Below are 22,931 nucleotides of genomic sequence, written 5' to 3' on the forward strand. Positions count from 1 at the left end.
GTTGGGAATGTGTTTATGAAAAACGAGATTATTTCTTAACCGAAGTTTTAAACTAATAACTGTTAGTTAAGATTTGTTTGGTAAAATTTAACACAAAGTTGAAGAAACCGCCATGAGAAGAGGTTCCAAAGTGAATGGGAAGAACTGATTTTCTGTTTTTGCGACGTAGGCCTAAAGAATTTGTAAACAAAAAAATGTTATTTTATATAAACAAAATATGAAGCGTCGTAAAAGTCCCCAGACTGTTCATGGCATATTACGAAGTGACATTCACGGCCCTATTTTCCATGTCACCATGAATATGCAGGACTGAAAAGTATCATCATCATATACGTAAAGAACTGTAGAATACACGCATGGCTTTAATGGCTCATTGTTGTAGGACTGGGACAAGCCAAGGAGCTTACCGAGTTTTAAAAAATCACACTCTTCCTGCTACTGCTATGTCACAGACAGAAACTAAGACAGAAAAAAAAACTACTTCCTATTAAAGGAAACTTGTGTCCTTGTCCCGAGGAGGTGCAGCTCTTTACAAAAACGCCCCCAATGGAGGTGAGCTGCGTGCACAGACATACAGATTTAGACTGGCAATGAGCAGCAGGATTCTGAAGCCGGAAGCGTGCAGCTGCCACCATCTTACGTCACTACACCACCCCGATGCATTAACGTAAAATAGTAGCCCAAACGGGAATAGTGGATAGGAGATAATTAAAATCATATCGAAATAACACTGAATAATTGGACCTATTAGGTCCTTTATTTTACTGTTAAGAAAAGATTGGTATATCTATTTACCAACGCTAAAAAATAACCAACCTGTTTAGACAGATCTTTGGTCAGATCTGTTTCCATTCAACACTCATACAGCATAATTCACACGTATTTTTAGGTTTGTTTGTCCAATCCTTGGCCCGTTTCTCTACAGGGTCGGGTATGAGATCGAGATGAATCTGCCGTGGCGAGATTTTATGACCGGATGCCCTTCCTGACGTCAACCTCATCAGAGGAGTTAATGGGATGAAATGAATCACGTAATATATAACGGTAAGAAGGGAGAGGGTGAAACCCGGTATCGGCATCTGTCGAAGAGCACCAATGGGTCTGCTAAATGCTTAACGTCTCCATCAGACGGACGAATCACCATCAACAGTGTCATAATATTATACTTGTAAATGTACCGACACGAGACTGACATTATGCCCTAACTCCATACGAGTATTGCGGCGAGGCTTTGGAATTTAACCCAAGCTTTTGTCACGCAAGTTAATGGTTAGAAACTGTATATCACCACGTGTCCTACCCTGCCGGCCAACATTCTAATTACAAAAATGTTTTGACCAACGGGACTCGAACCGACCAACCACGGTGTCAGACCGTTTAGACTTCAATGCCTTAAAGATCATGGCCAGCATGCGGACTCTCCCACGCATTTTCAGTTACAGTGATGAAATTACACTAATAAGGCGATAAACGTGCGTGTCCTTTGAGTTTAGGTCTAAAGTTTGCGAGCTTTAACTTGAAAAAATAATGCTACATACAACTGAGCTGTGACTTCATTTCATATGTTCCCTTTCATGACTGAGCTTAAACCATTACATGTATTCTCCCCGCAGTACATCTCATTAAGTTTGCACACATGAACCTTTCGTAGGAACATGCAGATTACCTCTATTCTAGAAAGAAATGAATGAATAAGGATTTTCCAATAGTAATAATAATGCTTAATGTTATTTATTTTACGTCCCACTAACTACTTTTATGGTTTTCGAAGACGCCGAGGTACCGGAATTTTTACGTGTCAGTAAATGTACCGACACGAGGCTGACATATTTGAATACCGGTACCTTTAAATAACACGGGACCGAGTCAGGATCGAACCTGCCAAGATGGGGTTAGAAGGCCAGCGCCTCAACCGATCGAGCTACTCAGCCCGGCTAAGGATTTTCTTTCTGTACAACAGCTTCCTTACAAGTATCACATTGTAGAGAATTGGCTGACATCTTTATCACATATCCTGAGATATAATTCAATAATATTCTGTGATGATAAACCTAATAACCTATTTCGATAAATGCAAGCTTACAAATCCTTCCACTCTAATTTTAATAGTAATGTTGACATCCTTTTAATATCTCTTTAAATATTAGAAAAGACCGACACCGCTGTTATTCAATTACTAACACCAGCAAAACAAAAACTTATAACCAAATGTTGTTGTAACATTGTTACTATTATTATTAGGCCGTATGCCGCACTCCATCACAAGGGGGCTAACGGCAACAAATATACGCCGGAAGGAAGTAAATTAGCCATCTTTAATCGTAAATTTAATTGTTTTAACAAGTGTACATGAGCACAAGTACGCCACTTACCGGTGTATTGAAATTCCTATTCCTTCCTTATTGTTTCTTCGTGAATAGGAAAAACCACACCCAAACAATACAGGGGTATACATCATTGTCACGCAGTAGTTTTCCGAAAAATTAATGTGAAATGTACATAAAAACAACATTAAACAAAACTGCACCTAACATAGTAACATGCATGTTTACAGCGAATCTGTAGCGACGTAAGACGGCGGCAGCGGGACGTTTCCAGCTTCACTAGCACCATTTCTACGAGATACGGCTCTGCCTGTCTATTTACTATATGCCGTGGTATGTGCATTCTTTTTAACCCCATACCAGCCCCCCTGCCATTAAATATCGGGCAGTACCGGGAATCGAATCCGGACATAATAGCGCTAACCGTTACGCTACGGAGGCGGACAGCGTAACGGCTAGTACTGTTAGCTGTTCTCCTCGGAGGCCCGGATTCTATTCCGGGTATTGCCAGAGATTTAGAAATAACATATACATCGGATTGGCATTCTTAATTCAATACTCAAGATCAGACATTAAGTCGGATTGCTTCACGTGTTTTAAATTTCTTCTGAAGCCAACCTGGGCTTTTCTCAACTCAGTTTCAACCCGTCTTTGCATTAGGCCGTAAATGATAAGTGTTTTTAAAAAAATTTGCAAGCCTGAGATACCAAACTAATGGTGCGGTAGTTTTCACATTGTCGGCACCTGTTTTCTTGTGAACAGGTACAACATTGTCTAAAATCGGATGGCACTTCTCCTGCATCACATATCTTACACATTAAATGGAATAACATCCCCGTGATGGTTTCTCCTACAGCAGTCAATAATTCTGAAGGTATGACACCAATTCCAGATGCCTTGTTCATATTTAGGTCTCGCAAAGCTCTGCTAACTTCCGACCTCAAAATCGGGTCTCCCGTTTCATCAGCATCAAAAGCCTCTTCTTGTTCCAGAACCTTATCATCTGCGTCTTTTCCTTGATACAATTATTAAATATGTTCCTGCCATCTTTCTGGCTTGTCTTCTTTCCCTGGAAGTGGCTTTCCATCTGAGCTCTTAATATTCATACACCTAGTTTTCTTTTCTCCTAAAGTTTCCTTGATTTTTCTGTATGCAGCATCTACCTTTTCTACAACAAATACAACCGTCAACATTTTAGCACTTCCCTTTCAGCCATTCTTCGTTAGACTGACCTGCACTTTCTATCTACGTCATTCTTTAATCACCTGTATTCTTTTCTGACCTCAATTTTTTGCATTCTTGAATTTTCGCCGTTCATCAATCAGGTCTAATATCTCCCGAGTTATCCACTGACTCTTAATTGATCTTACCTTTCTTCCTAACTTGTCTTCCGTCTCCCTACTGATATACTTCAGTACTGTCCACTCATCTATTGTGTTTCCTTCAGCCTTTGCACTTAAACCTTGTGCGACATGTTTCTTGAAACAATCCCTCACACTTTTCATTCAACTTACCTGCATACCATCCTCTTGCAATCCTTCCTTTCTTCAACTTCAAATTACAATTCATGACCACCAAGTTGTGGTAGTCCACATCTGCCCTTGGGAGCGCCTTGCAATCCAACACCTGGTTTCTGAATCTTTGCCTGATCATAATGAAGTCTATTTGGTACCTTCCTCTGTCCACATGCACAGCCGTTGTTTGTGGTGTTTGAACGAAGTATTAGCAAGGACTACATTATGATCAGCGCAGAATTCAACTAGCCGACTTCGTCTTTCATTCTTTCGTCCTAGTGCGAATTTTCCTACGGCATTCCTTTCTCTTCCTTCGCCTACAATTGCATTCCAGTCTTCCATCACAATTAGATTCTTATCTCCTTTTACATATTGTAATAAATCTTCTATCTCTTCATATATTCTTTCGATGTCTTCATCTGCTGACCTAGTAGGCAGATATAAACCTGCACTATTGTGGGGGGCAATGGCTTACTATCTTCACGACCATAATTCGTTCACTATGCTCGCTGTAGTAGCTTACCTGCTGCCCTATTTTCTTATTATTGAACCAACTCCTGCATTTCCCATGTTTGATTTTGTGTTGATAAATCTATAGTCACCTGACCAAAAATCCTACTCTTCCTGCTAATGTACTTCACTTGTACAAACTACATTTAATTTAGTCTATCGATTTCCTTCTTCAGACTCTCTAACCCACCACGCTCCAACTCGCAGAATGTCAGTATTCATCTTCCTAATGATTGCCCCCTCGTGTGTTGTACCCACCCGGAGATCCGAATGGGGGACTATTTCACCTCCGGAATACTTTACCCGGGAGGGAGCCATCATCAGTACACCATTCATACGAAGATCGCTGCATGTCCTCGGGAGTTAGTTACGGTTGTATTTTCCCGTTGCTTTCAGCCGTGTAGTAGTACCAACACACTAAGCCATGTTAAATATTAATACAAGGCCATATCAGTCAATCATCCAGACTGCCGCCCTTGAAATTTCCGAAAGGCTGCTACCTCCCTTTCGATAAACCATTCGTTAGTCTGATCTCTCGACGGATACCCCTCCGGTATGGTCGCACTTACGGCTCGGATATCTGGTTCACTGAGACGCGCAAGCCTCCCCACCACGGCAAGGCCCAATGGTTCACAGGGGAGGTCTGAAAATACGTAACTACATAAAACCACATCTAGGACTACACACTGTCCAAGTCTAACCCACCATCTCTCGAAGAAGTGACCTGTCTGAGGAAGTGGTAAGAATTGTCGATAACATTAGGCATGAGAGGAATTATGCAGGACAACTGGGTACTATGCACTTCTGCAGTTAATATGGAACAAATAAAGAAAACTGTCGAAGAAATGAGGGGAGGGGAACTCAGGGTCATCTGAACTGAACACGAAGAGGTACAGAGCAAAGGGAGTAAACCTCAATGGAGTTCCGCTTCTGTTTCGAAAATAATAGTAAAATTCTAATTATCATAGAAAGTAATACGGTTGAACAGTGGTTGCACACAGCCAAGGATTCCTGAACTGCAGGAAGAAATCCCCACATTTCTTGAAGATACAAATCGCCAGGAGAATTCGCCAGTGGCGCCTATTGGCAATGCTGCTCAGAATTTCTAGTTTATATGATTTAAGCGCAGTTACAAGGAACATGGAAACTAATTTATTACAATACGTACACAGTTCAGAAAAATGTCAAGTGGAAATTATTGAAGAGACATTTTAGGACCAAACTGGGATATCTTCCTCTAATTTATGATGTAGAAGGCCAAATTCCCGAACCATATTTCAGTAACCACTTTCTTGGATACACTCGGCGGGGGGGGGGAAATTGATCGTCGAAAAAAATTGTTTTTTTTGTTAGGGGTTTTACGTCGCACCGACGCAGATAGGTCTTATGGCGACGATGGAATAGGAAAGGCCTAGGAGTTGGAAGGAAGCGGCCGTGGCCTTAATTAAGGTACAGCCCCAGCATTTGCCTGGTGTGAAAATGGGAAACCACGGAAAACCATCTTCACGGCTGCCGATAGTGGGATTCGAACCTACTATCTCCCGGATGCAAGCTCACAGCCACGCGCCTCTACGCGCACGGCGAACTCGCCCGGTAAAAAAATTATGACAACGTACACTGTACAGCGCATGCTAAAACTAATATCATTATACATTACGTCAAAACATTTGTCAATTTCAAAAGTTGCCTGCTTAACGTTGTTTACGGTCTCGTCTATTACTATAGATTTTAAGAGATGCCACAATGTCGGAATTGTCTCTCGTAGAGGCTCTTTATCTTGCTGGAAGCCCACACGGTGTTCTCGCACTTAAACATCCCAAAATCCTACCGATCTCGGTCGGGATCGAAGCCGTCATCTAGGGGACAGAAGGCTACCAACTAACTGCGCCACTGTTAATTCTTAAAAGCTTTGAAGACTAGGGTAGGAATGCACCGCGACGGAAAAGGAAGCAGCTATGGACTCAAGGTACAGCCTCCACAATGGGCTCGTGTCAAGGGAGGGAAACGCAGAAAACCATACTATATTACGGCTGTCGACGGTGAGATTCGAACACATGGTACAGCCCCAGCATTTGCCGGGTGTGAAAATAGGAAGCCACGGAATTATTAATTGAATATAGTAATGAATATAAACAAGTTCTGAAGTACCGAGCAAGTGGCTGTGCGGCTTGGGCCACGTAATTATAAGCTTGCAGTCGGGAGACAGTGGGTTCGAAGCCTCTTATCGGCAGTCCTGGAGATAGTTTTCCGTGGTTTTCCATTATCCAGCCAGAAAAATTCTGGGGCTGTACCTTAATTAAGGCCACGGTCGCTTCCTTCCCACTCCTAGTCCTCTCATATCCCATCGCCGTCGTAAGACCTATCTGTATCGGTGCAATGTAAAGCAGATTGTAATTTGCTTAATGCTGAAGTGACTATACCATGAAAAACAGCAATGTAGTATCGGACCCGTTCAAATTTCAGTGTTCAAAAGGGTACAAGTTACTGAGGTAAGAGAAAATCCACTTGTCTATAGTTATGTTTACACCGAGCGGGTTGGCGGCGCGGTTCGGGTCGTTACGTGTTAGCTTGTATTCAGGAGATTGTGGGTTCGCACTCCCACAGTCAGCAGCCCTGAAGATGGTTTTCAGTGGTTTCCTATTTTCACATTAGACAAATAATGGGGCTGTACCTTAACAACGATTGCTTCCTTCACATTCCTATCCCATCGTCGCCATTAAGATCTGCCTGAGTCGATACATCGTCAAGCCAATAACCAAAGAAAAAAATGTTTACTGTAGGAATAACGGTTAACGATTCAGAACAGTGCGTTTTCGTCTCCGTTTACCTTTGATCTTGACAAAGCACCAGAACTAGTAGAGTTAAAATGATTACATTTATAGTATAAGGGATGCAATGCGAATGGGTGAGATTAAAAAGGAAAATAGTCCATTCGCGGTAGTTTTCCGTTACAAAACTTATTCAGATTGAAAAATATACAATTACAATATTTGTTTGTATGTATATTAGTCACAATACTGTAACATGTATTACAAAGTAGTATTAATATTCTGGCTCCTACCTCAATTTAAAGTCAATGGAATCTTTTCCTTCTTTATCTCGCTGGGTTTGGAAATGCGAAGAGTCTACAAAAAATTAATCCAATTTAGAAATGTACTTTATTAATCAATATTATCATTACTTTTTACACCCATCAACATTCTGTAAATTATTATAACATAAAATAACATTTTTAGTAGGCTATACTGTTTATTTCATACAAAGAATGTCTAGTATGTTTTTTGTAACACTAGTCTCTGTAATCATTGCCCAGAGCACTTATTGGTGGACAAAATTAAAATATTCTCATAAAATTGTTTGTGCCAATCAGGTATATAGTGCATAACATTGTCATTCACATCATCTACTTTTTCCTTAATGGGAACTTTTCTGCCATATGTATTTTGCAAAGGAAGGTTCACGTTTCCTCCTCTAAACAGTCCAAAGCTTTCAGTAATGAATTGCTTACCTGCAACATACATGGTGCCTCTGTTTTGAAAGTCAGATGTTTGTACTTATTTTTAATGATTATTTTGAGCCTAGAAACTCTTAGACGTCTTCCTAAAAGGAGTAGGCCACCTTTATTTGTAGTCCTTTATTTCGTTTAGTACTGTGTGAACACAAAATGGTTACAAGCTGAGTTTAAGAAGGAAAATATTCCTGCTAGTACTCTTGCTACTGGGAACATAGGCTTGGAAATGATACAAAAAAAGTGGACAATTTTAAAATTAAAATGCTTTTCATCTGATACAATAATACTGCAATGCAGTTGTAACTAGAACAAGTGTCGCCATTCATTCCCTCCTTCAGTAAAAACAAAACTGCAAACACCGAGGCTCTTATTTATTATTGCCCTCATTCATAAGCACATACAAATGCTTCATATTAAAGTTCTCAGTGAATAAGATAAGCCACTACCACACCATTCCACTGGAGTTAATATAAGGAAGAAATCCTGGAAATAAACTATCCTCAGGATAACCACTCTCATTGGTGGAATGTGAATACATCAAATACCTCAATGGTGCAACTTCAATGTTCTATTATGGGATGTGATTTAGCACTCTCGATGGCAAAGATGGGTACTAAACTTTGAATTTAAAAAGTAAAATGAAATATAATAGTACAATTGGGTATCTGCCTCACGCCCGTAAATGAACAGTTGGACAGGTAACTGAGAGCTTCCAGATTCCAGTTCCGATGGACCTAAGAACTTATCCAAAGAGTGAAGAGCCTTGTTTTAATAGGGTCTCTTCAAAAAGGAATGTATGAGAAATAAATATTAAATCTACATCTCAGGCCCGTTTCTTGATACAGGTTCGGAGATGATGGGAGATGAATTTATATGGCATGTTTATACTGTCGGATGTCCTTCCTGATGCCAACCTCAGCTGAGGAGCTAATGAAGGTGAAATGAATGATGATGAATGAAACTGGGTGATGAGGTGGAAGGAGTCTGCTGTGGTCTGAGTTGGAACTGTCCGGCATATGCCTGGAAATGAAAGTGGGAAACCACAGAAAACTATTCTCAGGACAGCCGACTGTGGAATTCGAACCCTGAATGCAGAACTTTGCTCCATAGTCGCTCGGGATTAACTATAACAGTGATGGGATATATTGCTAGCGAGCATGACAGCTCACTGACCTAGTTACTAGCATCTCATTAATGCAGCTGTAGTTTGAATCATGGTCAATGTAAAGCATTTCTAAGCAGAAATTCACATCCCTGTGGTTGTTGGAACAAATAGTAGTACATACCGTACTTACATCTTCATTATAGACTGTTACGTCTATCCATGTTCAGGCTGCAAGCTTTTGTGAATTAACTATGCGTCTCTACAAACCTCTATTAGCAACTAGCTCTGTGGCCTCATTTAGTTCCACATTTCTTACCATTAAAAACCGAGTCTAACCAACACTGCCTTGGTCTCCCTCTGCTTCTACTGCCCTTCATAGCAGAGTCCAATATCTCTCCAAGGTAAACTACCGTCTTCCATCCGCTATTAATAAAAGCGTGTAGCCTCCGAACAGACCTGGCGCAAGTCTTTCGAGCTGACGCCATATAGACGACCTGCACATCTTTGAGGACGGGACCCTATCAATTTTCTAATGCTGCAGCCCCCGAGCCACTGGAATTAACCAATGAAGGTTAACATCCCCGACACGGCCAAGAAACGAACCCGGGACCCACTGGGCCATATGCTAAAACGCCAACCAATCATTTGATGATAATGATAATCTTGATGATAATAATGAACTACAACAAAATCATTAACATCTGTTATAAAATATTAAACTGCCGCAAATATTCATATAAACGAGGTCTGAGATAAATAATTACGGGCCGATGGCCTAAAGCATCAACACTTAATTACAATATTACCGAGCAGAGTGGTCACGTGTGTTAACGCACCACGCCTATGCAAGCAATCTTTGCATGGTTCGAAACCCACCATCGGCTGTCCTGAGAATGGTTTTCTGTGGCCTCCCATTTTCACTTCCAGGCAAATGTATTTATTTATTTAATTAATTAATAATTAGATACACGCTATGGAGGGCCATTTTACACTAATAATAAATTTAAGTAAGTATAATATATAACAATCGGTATAGACAACAATATTAACTATCATTGCCAGGACAGCTCCTATTCGTAGGTCACAGCTGATTTCTTCCACCTGCTCCCTTAATTTCATTCACCATCATTAATTTCATATTTATTAGCTCCTTTACCAATGTTGGCAGCAGGAAGGGCATCTGGCCATGAAAGCATGTCACATAATTTCAACTCACATCATCCACGTATCAAAAAACGGGACTGGGACTACAGCGTAGACGTTCATACAGACAATTATAACTGTTGATTGTAGGCATTTCAACATCGTAACAAGTGGGGAGGAAAAAACCTAAAAATAATCAGCGCAAAATATTTATACCTGCAGCCTGCTAATTCATATTAGGGGATAGCAGCATTTAAGATATTAACACCGTAAAAGTGTAAATTCGGTCCGACAATACGTATTATTGAGGATCCGAGGAAGAGTAGAAATGCATTTTTGTTTTAAAGGATTGAAAGAAATACCTTCATATTTCAACAAGGTAACAATTTGTCATTTTCTAGTATAGGCCTAGGTATGTTACAACTACAGAGTATTCAGAATAGCCGAATTGGAACTTTCTACCTTCCAATAGTGAAGCTTCCGCATCCTAGTGTAGAGGCCGGAAAATCACTTTGCTGCAAAGGAAGGTTACTTGCTTGTGGTTTAAAGGGCCTAACATCTAGGTCATCGGCCCAGGTAAGTTACTGTGCACGTATGAACGTTTTCTCTCAGATATCTTACATTTCAGATTGAAACACATCATGAACAGTTCACAAAACACATGCATTTTGATGATACACAACATCTACAGATACCTAAATATAGGAAAAGGGAAATCCATTTGAGCTAAAATGGTCTGAAAATATAATCTACCTAAAATGGTACTATTTTATGGATTAGATGAAATGCCACACTGAAAACAAGATTGGGAAAATTCTGGGGAATTTTATGGCACAATATGTTTACCTTACAACTGATATTAGGCATTGGTAGTTTCTATTTGCTTTATGTAGCACTGACACAGATGTCTTACAGCAACGATGGGACAGGAAAGGCCTAGGAATGGGAAGGAGGCGGCCGTGGTCTTAAGGTACAGCCCCAGCATTTGCCTGGTGTGAAAATGGAAAACCATCTTCAGGGCTGCCGACAGTGGGGTTCGAACCCACTATCTCCCGATTACTGCAGCTATCGAGCTTGGTCATTGGTAGTTTAACAAACAGTTTGTCAATTTAACTAAATTAGATTTCAATATGATGCATACATCCATCCATCTGTGAGGGTCTGACTTGAACTGCAAAGTAGATCCGAGGACAAGTTTGCGGTCGAGACTGAGCACTGTTTTACTGAGCCATTTCACTAGCCCCAACAATCCACTTGTCCTCCGTTAGTCATTTAACGTCACACTTAGATAGGTTTTCGGTGACGATAAGACAGGAAAGTGCATGTTAGGTACTAAAATGGGTAAAAAAGTAATGTAAATTTATATCATATAACAGCTGTATAGTATTATCTGAAGTGATTCTACATACTGTATGAGTTGATTGTGTGTGTAACTACAGAAGATATGAGTACAATTTTGTAAATAATATAAATTTATTAAGGATGAGTTGTGTGTTTAACAGAAAAATTGTTAGTGTAAATTGTATAGTACTATATTTTGGGAAATTGTCTTATTTTAAAATTTAGTGCTTGATAACATTTTTATGTATCATTTGCCAAAAGGTAGACACCTCATACATACATACATAATCATTATAGACTGTTATGCCTTTTAGCGTTCAGTCTGCAAGCCTCTGAGAATTTACTAAACGTCGCCACAATCCTCGATTTGCAACTAGTGTTGTGGCCTCATTTAGTTCTATACCTCTTATCTTTAAATCGTTAGAAACAGAGTCTAACCATCGTCGTCTTGGTCTCCCTCTACTTCTCTTACCCTCCATAACAGAGTCCATTATTCTCCTAGGTAACCTATCCTCCTCCATTCGCCTCACATGACCCCACCACCGAAGCCGGTTTATGCGTACAACTTCATCCATTGAGTTCATTCCTAAATTAGCCTTTATCTCCTCATTCTGAGTTCCTTCCTGCCATTGTTCCCACCTGTTTGTACCAGCAATCATTCTTGCTACTTTCATGTCTGTTACTTCTAACTTATGAATAAGATATCCTGAGTCCACCCAGCTTTCGCTCCCGCAAAGCAAAGTTGGTCTGAAAACAGACCGATGTAAAGATAGTTTCGTCTAGGAGCTGACTTCCTTCTTACAGAATACTGCTGATCACAACTGCGAGCTCACTGCATTAGCTTTACTACACCTTGATTCAATCTCACTGTATTACCATCCTGGGTAAACACACAACCTAAATACTTGAAATTATCGACCTGTTCTAGCTTTGTATCACCAATCTGACATTCAATTCTGTTGAATTTCTTACCTACTGACATCAATTTAGTCTTCGAGAGGCTAATTTTCATACCATACTCATTGCACCTATTTTCAAGTTCCAAGATTTTAGACTGCAGGCTTTTGGCACAGTCTGCCATTAAGACCAAGTCGTCAGCATAGGCCAAACTGCTTACTACATTTCCACCTAACTGAATCCCTCCCTGCCATTTTATACCTTTCAGCAGATGATCCATGTAAACTACAAACAGCAAAGGTGAAAGATTACTGCCTTGTCTAACTCCTGTAAGTACCCTGAACCAAGAACTCATTCTACCATCAATTCTCACTGAAGCCCAATTGTCAACATAAATGCCTTTGATTGATTTTAATAATCTACCTTTAATTCCATAGTCCCCCAGTACAGCGAACATCTTTTCCCTCGGTACCCTGTCATATGCTTTCACTAGATCTACGGAACATAAACACAACTGCCTACTCCTCTCGTAGCATTTTTCAATTACCTGGCGCATACTGAAAATCTGATCCTGACAGCCTCTCTGTGGTCTGAAACCACACTGGTTTTCATCCAACTTCCTCTCAACGACTGATCGCACCCTCCCTTCCAAGATGCCAGTGAATACTTTGCCTGGTATACTAATCAATGAGATACCTCGATAGTTATTGCAATCCTTCCTGTTCCCTTGCTTATAGATAGGTGCAATTACTGCTTTTGTCCAATCTGAAGGTACCTTACCAACACTCCATGCTAATTTTACTACTCTATGAAGCCATTTCATCCCTGCCTTCCCACTATACTACACCATTTCAGGTCTGATTTCATCTATTCCTGCTGCCTTATGACAATGGAGTTTATTTACTATCCTTTCCACTTCCTCAAGCATAATTTCACCAACATCATTTTCCTCCTTCCCATGAGCTTGGCTGTTTGCAACACCACCATGGTGATTTCCTTTTACATTGAGAAGATGTTCAAAATATTCCCTCCACCTCTCCAGTGATTCCCTGGGATCTATTATAAGTTCACCTGAATTACTCAAAACACTGTTCATTTCCTTTTTCCCTCCCTTCCTAAGATTCTTTATTACTGTCCAGAAAGGTTTCCCTGCTGCTTGACCTAGCCTTTCCAGGTTATTACCAAAATCTTCCCATGACTTCTTTTTGGATTCAACAACTATTTGTTTCGCTCTGTTTCTTTCATCTACATACAAATCCCTGTCTGCCTCGGCCCTTGTTTGGAGCCATTTCTGATAAGCCTTCTTTTTACGTTTACAGGCTGCTCTCACTTCATCATTCCACCAAGATGTTAGCCTTTTCCCATCTTTACACACAGTTGTTCGTAGGCATTCCTTTGCTGTTTCTACTACAGCATCCCTGTATGCCACCCATTCACTTTCTATATCCTGAACCTGCTTACTGTCTACTGTTCGAAACTTCTCACTAATCATATCCATGTACTTCTGTCTAATTTCCTCATCCTGGAGATTTTCTACCCTTATTCGTTTGCAGACAGATTTCACTTTCTGTACCCTAGGCCTAGAGATACTTAGTTCACTACAGATCAGATAGTGGTCTGTATCATCGAAAAATCCCTGAAAAAATCTTACATTTCTAAAAGATTTCCTGAATTCAAAGTCTGTTAAGATATAGTCTATTATGGATCTGGTACCCCTAGCCTCCCATGTGTAGCGGTGAATAGCCTTATGCTTGAAGAATGTATTCGTAACAGCTAAACCCATACTAGCACAGAAGTCCAGCAAACGCTTCCCATTCCCATTAGCTTCCATATCTTCCCCACATTTACCAATCACCCTTCCGTATCCTTCAGTTCTATTCCCAACTCTCGCATTGAAATCGCCCATTAGCACTATTCTATCCTTGCTGTTGACCCTGACCACGATGTCACTCAATGCTTCATAAAACTTGTCAACTTCATCCTCATCTGCACCCTCACATGGTGAATACACGGACACAATTCTTGTCCTAATTCCTCCCACTGACAAATCTACCCACATCATTCGCTCATTTACGTGCCTAACCGAAACTATGTTGCGTGTAATGGTATTCCTGATAAAGAGCCCTACCCCAGACTCTGCCCTTCCCTTTCTAACACCCGTCAAGTACATTTTATAATCTCCTATCTCTTCCTCCTTACCTCCCCTTACCCGAATATCACTTACTCCTAGCACATCCAGATGCATCCTCTTTGCTGACTCAGCCAGTTCTACCTTCTTTCTTCCATAAGCCCCATTAATATTGATAGCTCCCCATCGAATTCCATTTCGTTCGCCAAGTTGTTTCCAAGGAGTCCCTCGCCTGTCAAATGGGAGTGGGACTCCATTACTCCCATAGGTCCGAGGCTTGCTTAAAGTGTTCTGAGCTCGGTAAATTCATGAAGCAGGATGCTGCCCTACTTGCACATAGTCCAAGTGAGGATCTCTCCTCTAACGGGTTATGGACCACCGGCGAATTGTATAGTCCTAGCCGCCTGAGCACAAGGAGGGCCACGACGCAGAATATGTCTGAGATGCCCACTCCCATTCCATAGCAACTGGTATCCCGACTCTCAGGACTACTTACTAGGCCACTCAGCCGTTGCCCATGGTTCACGAACTAGGACGTGACTACAGTAACCCACAAACATGAACCATAGACACCTCATTTATAAATAAAATTATTTTGATTTGATAGTGCTAGGAATGGGTAAGCAGCCATGGCCTTAATTAAGGAATAGCCCCGGCATTTGCCTGGTATGAAAGTGAGAAATCACGGAAGACCATTTTCAGGGCTGTCGATAGTGTGGTTCATCAAACCCATCTTCCACCCCCACCCCAACCAATGAATTACATTACCGAACTAAGGCGTTTTGAAGTTATTATACTTGCATCTATTTCCTTTCTGACAGGTAGAGGGCTCATCTGCATGAGGCACTCCAGTTGCAAGCCGAGTTACTGAGGCGCATCCCCGGCTTGGTAACCCACGTAGCCTTCATGGGACCCAGGTGATCCGTCCCTTACGCCAGACACTGGCATCATCATCACCATCTTGTGCTTTTCTTCCCACACCTTGGTGGGGTTGTGGGTGCGATCTCTGTCACACATGTGGACATAGTGCAGTTCTATGACCAGATGCCTTTCCGAATCCTATGTGGAGGGATGCATTCAACTACATTTCTGTGATGGTTGGCATTGTGGAATGTTGTGTGCATAAAGAAGAACATTAACACCCCGTCTCCAAGCCAGAGGAATTAACCAGACTGCTAAAATCTCCGACCCGGCCAGGAATCGAACTCAGGACTCTCTAAACCGAAGAACTAGGCGAACAATAGCACAATACTCCATAGCACCGCTCTTGTTCATTTACTAAAGCCAATATACCTTAACCGAGTGTTTCACAAACTGGAAAAAATAATATCCACCTTCAGGATACCTACCCTAAAGAAAGATTAATCTAGGTTGATGGTCAACAAAAGAGTGACACCTAGCCGGGCACTGACCAGAAGTGTCTGTGTATGATCTATATCACTATCGGACAAGCTACATCCAAATCACTCAGAGTAACATCCCATAAACCACTTCTACATAAGCTACTAGTATGAAAATCTGTAAAATGGCATAAATTAAACCCTATTTTCTGCTTCCTCTTCTACCGTCTTTTCCCCACACCTGTGGAGTCGCCCTGTTTTACGACCGAATGCCCTTTCTGACCCTACGAGTGGATATAAACACTATTGCGTGCCTCTGTGGTGGTTGGTAGCACAGGTTTTCTGAATATGAAGAGAAGTGTTAAGACAAACACCCAGTCCAATGCAATTAAAATCCCCGACCCAACTGGGAAATGAACTTGAGACCATCTAAACCGAAGGCCTCAAAACTGATCATTCAGCCAAGGAGAAGAATCCCAACGAATCGTTAATGTAAGTACCTACAAACCCCTTTCCCAAAACGAAAAGCTACAGTGAGAGATCAAAACGTGATACTCGTGTCCCCGTTCCAAGATGGTACAGCTCTTTTCAGGCACACCCCTCAACAGAGGTAAGCTACATGTACCATTTTAACCACATACCAACCCTCGTGTCATTCTTAATTATCGGACAGTACCGAGAATCGAATCCGGGCCTAACAGCGCTAACAGTTGAGAAACGGAGGCGGACAGCCAAGAAGATAGGAAAAGAGTAATGCCTAAAAATGAGGAACTTGACAGTCAGGTTCTGAAACTTGTCTATAACCAAGATAAAATTGGGATTTTAACTCATTATTATAATATTATTCAGCATGAAAGACCATAACACTGAGCAAAATGACCTTGATCTAGTTTGGATTATGTTTTTTATATTTGTTTTACGTTGCACCGACACCGATAGGTCTTATAGAGACGATGGGATAGGAAGGGCTTAGGAGTAGGAAGCAGCCATGGCCTTAAGGTACAACCCCAGCATTTACCTGGTGTGAAAATGGGAAATCATGGAAATCCATCTTCAAGGCTGCCGACAGTGTGACTCGAACCCACTATCTCCCGGATGCAAGCTCACAGCTGCGCGACCCTAACTGCATGGCCAACTTGCCCGGTCTAGGTTTGGTCTTAACACAGAAATGGTTGAATAATAATTTCATCTGTCAATTTCATACATTCTTCATGTAGTTTAAGAATTGCGCATAATAAATAAAACTGTCCCTACATTACCACTTTAAGTGGGACAGTGTAGATCGACAGGAAAAAGCAGCTTACTGGAATGCTCACCGTTTGGAAATCCGATTTTAAAATCCTGACGATGTGCCTTTCTTCCAGCTATGCTTTTCACTCACTTCGGGTAAATCATGCGATGATAATGTCTAGACTAGGTGCTTAATTTTCAAACTGAGACTCAGCAGACGCAATTAGGACTGTTGTCTGCTTGTACAGAAACCACAGTAACACACCTTCATAAACATATATATGTAACCCAGCGAAGACAGGGCCCACAATTAGACTGGGAAGCCTGTGTTGATTCGTTCAAACCTCAGCCTCTGTTATACTTTGTCTTCCTCAGGTCTTTCAGCACCACTCTAGGAAAATGTTGATGTAGAATCTTACAGTAAGTCCAAGACAACTATCCCAATCCTGCGTCCAAGTAATTTACAGCTGCACATGCATTCACAGATATCACAATTGCAAAAGTATTGATAAAAACAATGAACTGTACTGAGAATTAATTATCGATGATGACACTAGCATCTAAAATCAACTACTTTTGACGAACGCCTCAACACACGTAGAAATCACTGATGCGCCCTGCTTCCTGACCAAAACATTCGTGTAAAATAGGGGCACAAAATAACCCACCTTTCATCCTAACAGTGCAGCCGACTGCAGATTGTCTAACATCTGAGAAAATCGACATAGAAACTAGACGGCAAATTTGTACGTCTGTCACTTATCCGTACATGAATACAAACAACGAATAAATGGAACAAGGTGATAAGCTCTCCAAAAGACTTCAAATGTGTACGTCTGTCACTTATCCGTACATGAATACAAACAACGAATAAATGGAACAAGACTTCAGAAACTCCAATAGCAAATTCAAATACAAACAGATTGAAGTCACTAACAACCCTTTCTCAATTGGTCTCATGATATGAAATCGACCCTTTATAACCTACGTCAAAAATGAAGGAAAGTACGAAACACAAGATTGATGTTCTTTTTTAAAATGTAACATTCCTTGCACACAACTTTACAACATTTATATCAATGAATAACGACGACGAAAAAATAAATCATATTGAAAACCTGGAACATTCAAACTTAATAACACCTGTCATAACCTAACTCAAAGACTGGTGCAGAATACACATTGAAAACTACGACATACAGTCAAACAAATAACATGTTAATTTCATCAATTGGGAAACTCAAATACTCAACAAACTGATGTAATAACGAACCATAATCATTTTTAAACAGCGTGAAAACAAAAAATAGGAGGTAGGTCGGCACCTTACATCTCAGGATATCATCACTGCCAAAAGGAAAGAACCATTTAAATGTACTCACACGACCATTCCGTACGCCCCTTCACCAATATATGCAAGATTTGCATACCGCGGCCCCACTTCAAAAACTTGACCACGAACTATTTCCGCATTTGGATTCTCAACAACAACATTACTACCTTCTACCGCCATTTTGACAACTACTACTGCGCTAACTGCGGTATAAGGAACTTCCGCCTACTGCCACAAGGTACCGCCTTGTGCAGCCTTGAAAACATTGGCTTTGTATTGTATACTTCACTTGAAACAAATGAACGTGTACTTTCCGCTATTGAGAGTAATGCAGCCAACATAGACGCGGAAGGCGAGTGGTCTTACGTTTGTTTTCAGTTTCGTCGTGTATAATATGCCTTCCTTTTTGTTAGCTGTGAATTTTTCTTGTACATTATCAAAACGTCCTACTTTGCAGCCAGTAGTGCATATAATTATATTACGCTCATTTAAAAGCTTCATACTTCAGAATGCAAAAACTCCAGGACCTCCTCAGTGACCATGCAGCTTAACATAGAGATGGGGAGATTCTGAACGAGTGATTCATAATGACCGAATCATTGCAATGAACAATTGTCATTATTCAGTGAAGACCTACTAGAATACTCAGAACACAATGTAGAAAAAAACATGGCTGCCGTACAGGGCCAAAACTGACATGGCGAGGAATAACTTAATAATGATCGGGAGAATGTTGTAGTACGAAAATGTTTATCGAAGGTTCCAAAAACCTTAGCATTTGGTACGTAAAAGATAAACAGTAATTTTACGTGCTCTTTATCTAGGATTTTTTTTCTTGTTTAACGTCGCACTCATACATCAAAGGTGTCCGGCGACGGAAGGATAGGAAAGGGCTAAGATTGGGAGGGTAGTGGCTGTGGCCTTAACTGAGGTACAGCCCCGGCATTTGCCTGATGTTATAATGCGAAATCACGGAAAACATCTTTAGGGCTACCGACAGTGGGGAACGAACCTACTATCTCCCGAATGCAAGCTCACAACTACACGACCCTTACCTCACGGCTATGTCGCTGTATTTAGGAGAGTAAGATGCTTGGAGCAGATTTAAAAAGCATTAAACCGCGTGAGTTGACCTCGCGGTCTGGTTTGAATATGGACTTCAGAAAAAGTCGACACAACGCCAAACAGATAATTAGCTTTCCTGCTATTAACACTATGACAGCATGCCCATTGCCTTATTATGAAACATTCACTAAAATAATGAAGTATTCTAACACTATCACTACATACATCCAACAATTCCGCATGGTTCCTTGCTTTTGAAATTTCTTGGCAATTTCTTTTGATATTTTCATTTCATTTGAGATCGTATAAATGTTGATAATAATATTTGCCAGAATTTTTAATAATTTTAACGAAGGAACATCACTCTTCCACACATCACTTGAATTATTAATGTTTTTCAAAATCTAAAACAAGGGCTTTATTTTTCAGAAAGTTCCACAAATAACTCTGACACTCTTTTCAATACGACTATCTTCAAAACTACCAAGGCGACTTACAAGAATTTCACATTTTCTCTATCTGTTACAATTCAGGTCGCCTTGTCCTTAACATCCTAATATCATCTTTGATTTTTTGTTAGTAAAGGAATAATTTTAAAATACACTTGTACTTCTAGACCACTCGTCTCTTTCATATTGATGGAATATGTACAGTAGGTCTTAAGAACACTATAACCTTTTGCAATTATATTGAAAGGGATTATAATTTTGTCGTGAAAGACTGAAAATATCTGTGTCATCTTCTTCACACCACCGTTTAAATGATTCTTCGTCTCTCAGTGGCAGTTGCTGTTCATGTTCTATAGGACATTTTATTCCTTGAGGTAAATAAATGTTATGCGAAAGCTGATTGAAGAACACGGTTCGACAGGTCTCAGGTGACAACTGAAGATATTTCCTAGAGATGCGAATAGGTTCACTCTTCACAACGGGAAGATATAATATCTTTGCGGAAAATAAACTTAAAATATTTAATGCTCACGACAATTTCTTTATTTACAGCAAAATTATCCCTATCAATGCACCGAATCCATTCCTGTCGAAGACTTTATCTTTCGGTGAGGGCAGACATACCGTACCCGAAAAACTTCCGTAATTTTTCTGCAGAGAGGTACACAACACGATCGATCCATTATAGCCTAATATATGCATAATACTGAAACCTTTCGGTGGTCCACAAAGGATACCTACCTTCCCTACCTATCAGCAATTAGCATGAGATCTGTCTCTTGTGTCGTTACGGGCTCTTCGTCACTTGCTGAGGTAAGGTGGGGTTTCATTATTTAATCCAGCTACTCGAATGAAAGGTCTATTCAAGAAATATTTTGTGTTTATTAAAAGAAATAACGAAGAATTTTTGAAATCAATATATAATTTGGACTCATCTTGTCCAATTAACACTACAATAATGACAACACAGAGGAGCAGAATACTGGTTTGATCCTTTGACTTAACTGCCTGTTGGGCATCGTTACTAGAAACCATTGTCACATATTATGAATGAAGAAACGAAAGTCTGGAAATCCTCAAATTCGGCTTCCATGTGAGACTGCATGTACCATCATAATGATTCGTGATGGTCCAGCCCTCGTAACACGAACTCTGGACTCTGGGTATAATTGAGGCAGTCCAATCGGTGTATGCCACAAAGTGGTTGTATGGCATGGACCCTTAATTGAATCGATGTGACCTGCGACTATGCCATGGACCGACATCTAAACTTCTGATTTACTTTAAAGTCATTGTGGAAGATGATGGCAAGGAAATGATGCTATAATGGCATATGGCCTTAATCTAAGTCGCTGAGGTTGATGACCCCATGACCATCCAAGTTTCTAAGTTGAAGGCTAAACACAATGAAGTTACATAAGTTGATAACCAAAGTTTCCACTTTACTAAACCCAACGCATTTAATACTCAATCAATCAAAGTCAAAAAGTACAACAACAACAACAACAACAACAACAAAAACGCTCACAATACTTTGTGGCGGTAAAATCCATTACATTCGGATATGTCCACTTAAGCGTTACGTTAATATTTTAACTTTTCCAGAAAAATAAACTAAGAAATCCAGAATGCACCTTCAAGTTATTCACTTGGTTTTAAGTTATTTCACAAATACGGTATCAACTGAGTTTAATAATTTAATAAATTTAATAAATTTAAATGAATCTTAATTCACAATAAATTCTATCTCCGTGGACGAATGGTTTCTTTAACAAGTCCCTACTCAAATTCTGACATACATAATTTTAATTCATGTATCATGTTTATCGTCCTTTGTTATCGTGAAGCTGGAAGAGAATTTACATCATTTATTTTCAGTATTGTACCTTGTTTAATGACATCCCATTATAAGTCTAATCCTAGCAATTATTAATACTTGGATAAACCTAATAATTAAGTACAAAAAAAATCTGCATAAGTGACTCGTCGTAAAATGTAAGCCAATTTCTATGTCATATCCCATCATGACATTTCCGTAAAGCTTTGTGCACCCCTCAAAAATAAATCAATCACTACTAACATCACTCTATTTTGGACACCCTGAACTAGGCTAACTTCGCTCATTATAGTCTAACTTCGTGGTTTCCAATATACAATCAGATCTCGGTTAAACAAATTACTATTATCTAATAACCTGTACGTTATGAAAATTTCAACTAGTTCTCGTACATTACGATCTCCATTGTAAAGAATGCATTCTCATTTTCAACACGTAACAGGCAGCACAACCCCCGTTATTTCCGAGCGGCGAACTCAATCAGCTGGCGGCATTGGAAGCAAGCGACCCTCCTTGACAGCGCATTGAAATAAAACACCTATCCGATGTTCACGCTTAACTGGTCTCACAAGAATGAAATCTTCGACTTCGAAAATAGAATTATAAATACAACATTCCTGACCAAAACAGATATGCACATAGATTGAACTTTTAAGATGTCATGCAATAATTATACACGTCGCAAATTAACACTTATGCGGATTCTCTCACACTATCCCATCCCAAACATTATACAAATATCTTCCTCGGGCTAACGCAGAATCCCGCCATTATTACAGGTTTCAAGTCACCTGATTCACAAGTCCTACCTCGACTCGCACGACAAATCTAACCTCTTGTCTCAAACTCGACAAATCTCAGTGACAAAAGAATGGAATAATAATCCCTAGAATCCACGACGCATAAATACTTTAATAATGAACAATTCGTATAACATGATCTCGTATTTCAAAAAACTGGATTTCCACAAAAATGACTGACAAAACTTACTGTTATTTATTGTTAATCAGACACAGTCTAAACGGACATAGAATAGCATTTCCCTTCGTTACAGATATTCACCGATCTGCATTACTGAACACGACAGCGCGTTTACCCCCGATTGAAACTGGGTAACCAGGGATATCTTGCACTGCCTTCATCATCATTCAAACAAACAAAATTTACGTCAGATAAAAACAACTTACCTGATACCACAAATTAC

At 40.2% G+C, this 22,931-nt stretch overlaps 1 protein-coding gene across 2 annotated transcripts in view; it reads right to left on the reverse strand.

The window, feature by feature from the left end:
• The window catches only part of LOC136864524 (mitogen-activated protein kinase 1), a 244,055-nt gene extending 225,460 nt beyond the window's left edge, over positions 1 to 18,595 (reverse strand). For both annotated transcript variants that reach the window (XR_010859326.2, XM_067141611.2), the window contains exon 1: positions 18,426 to 18,595. Coding sequence is in view for 1 of the 2 variants with exons in the window: in XM_067141611.2 (XP_066997712.1) it covers positions 18,426 to 18,556 (131 nt within the window). In the remaining variant the exon portion in view is untranslated. The remainder of the gene's footprint in view (positions 1 to 18,425) is intronic.
• Positions 18,596 to 22,931: the final 4,336 nt, after the last annotated feature.

Source organism: Anabrus simplex, chromosome 2 (assembly GCF_040414725.1).
Source record: "Anabrus simplex isolate iqAnaSimp1 chromosome 2, ASM4041472v1, whole genome shotgun sequence".
Taxonomy (NCBI): domain Eukaryota; kingdom Metazoa; phylum Arthropoda; class Insecta; order Orthoptera; family Tettigoniidae; genus Anabrus; species Anabrus simplex.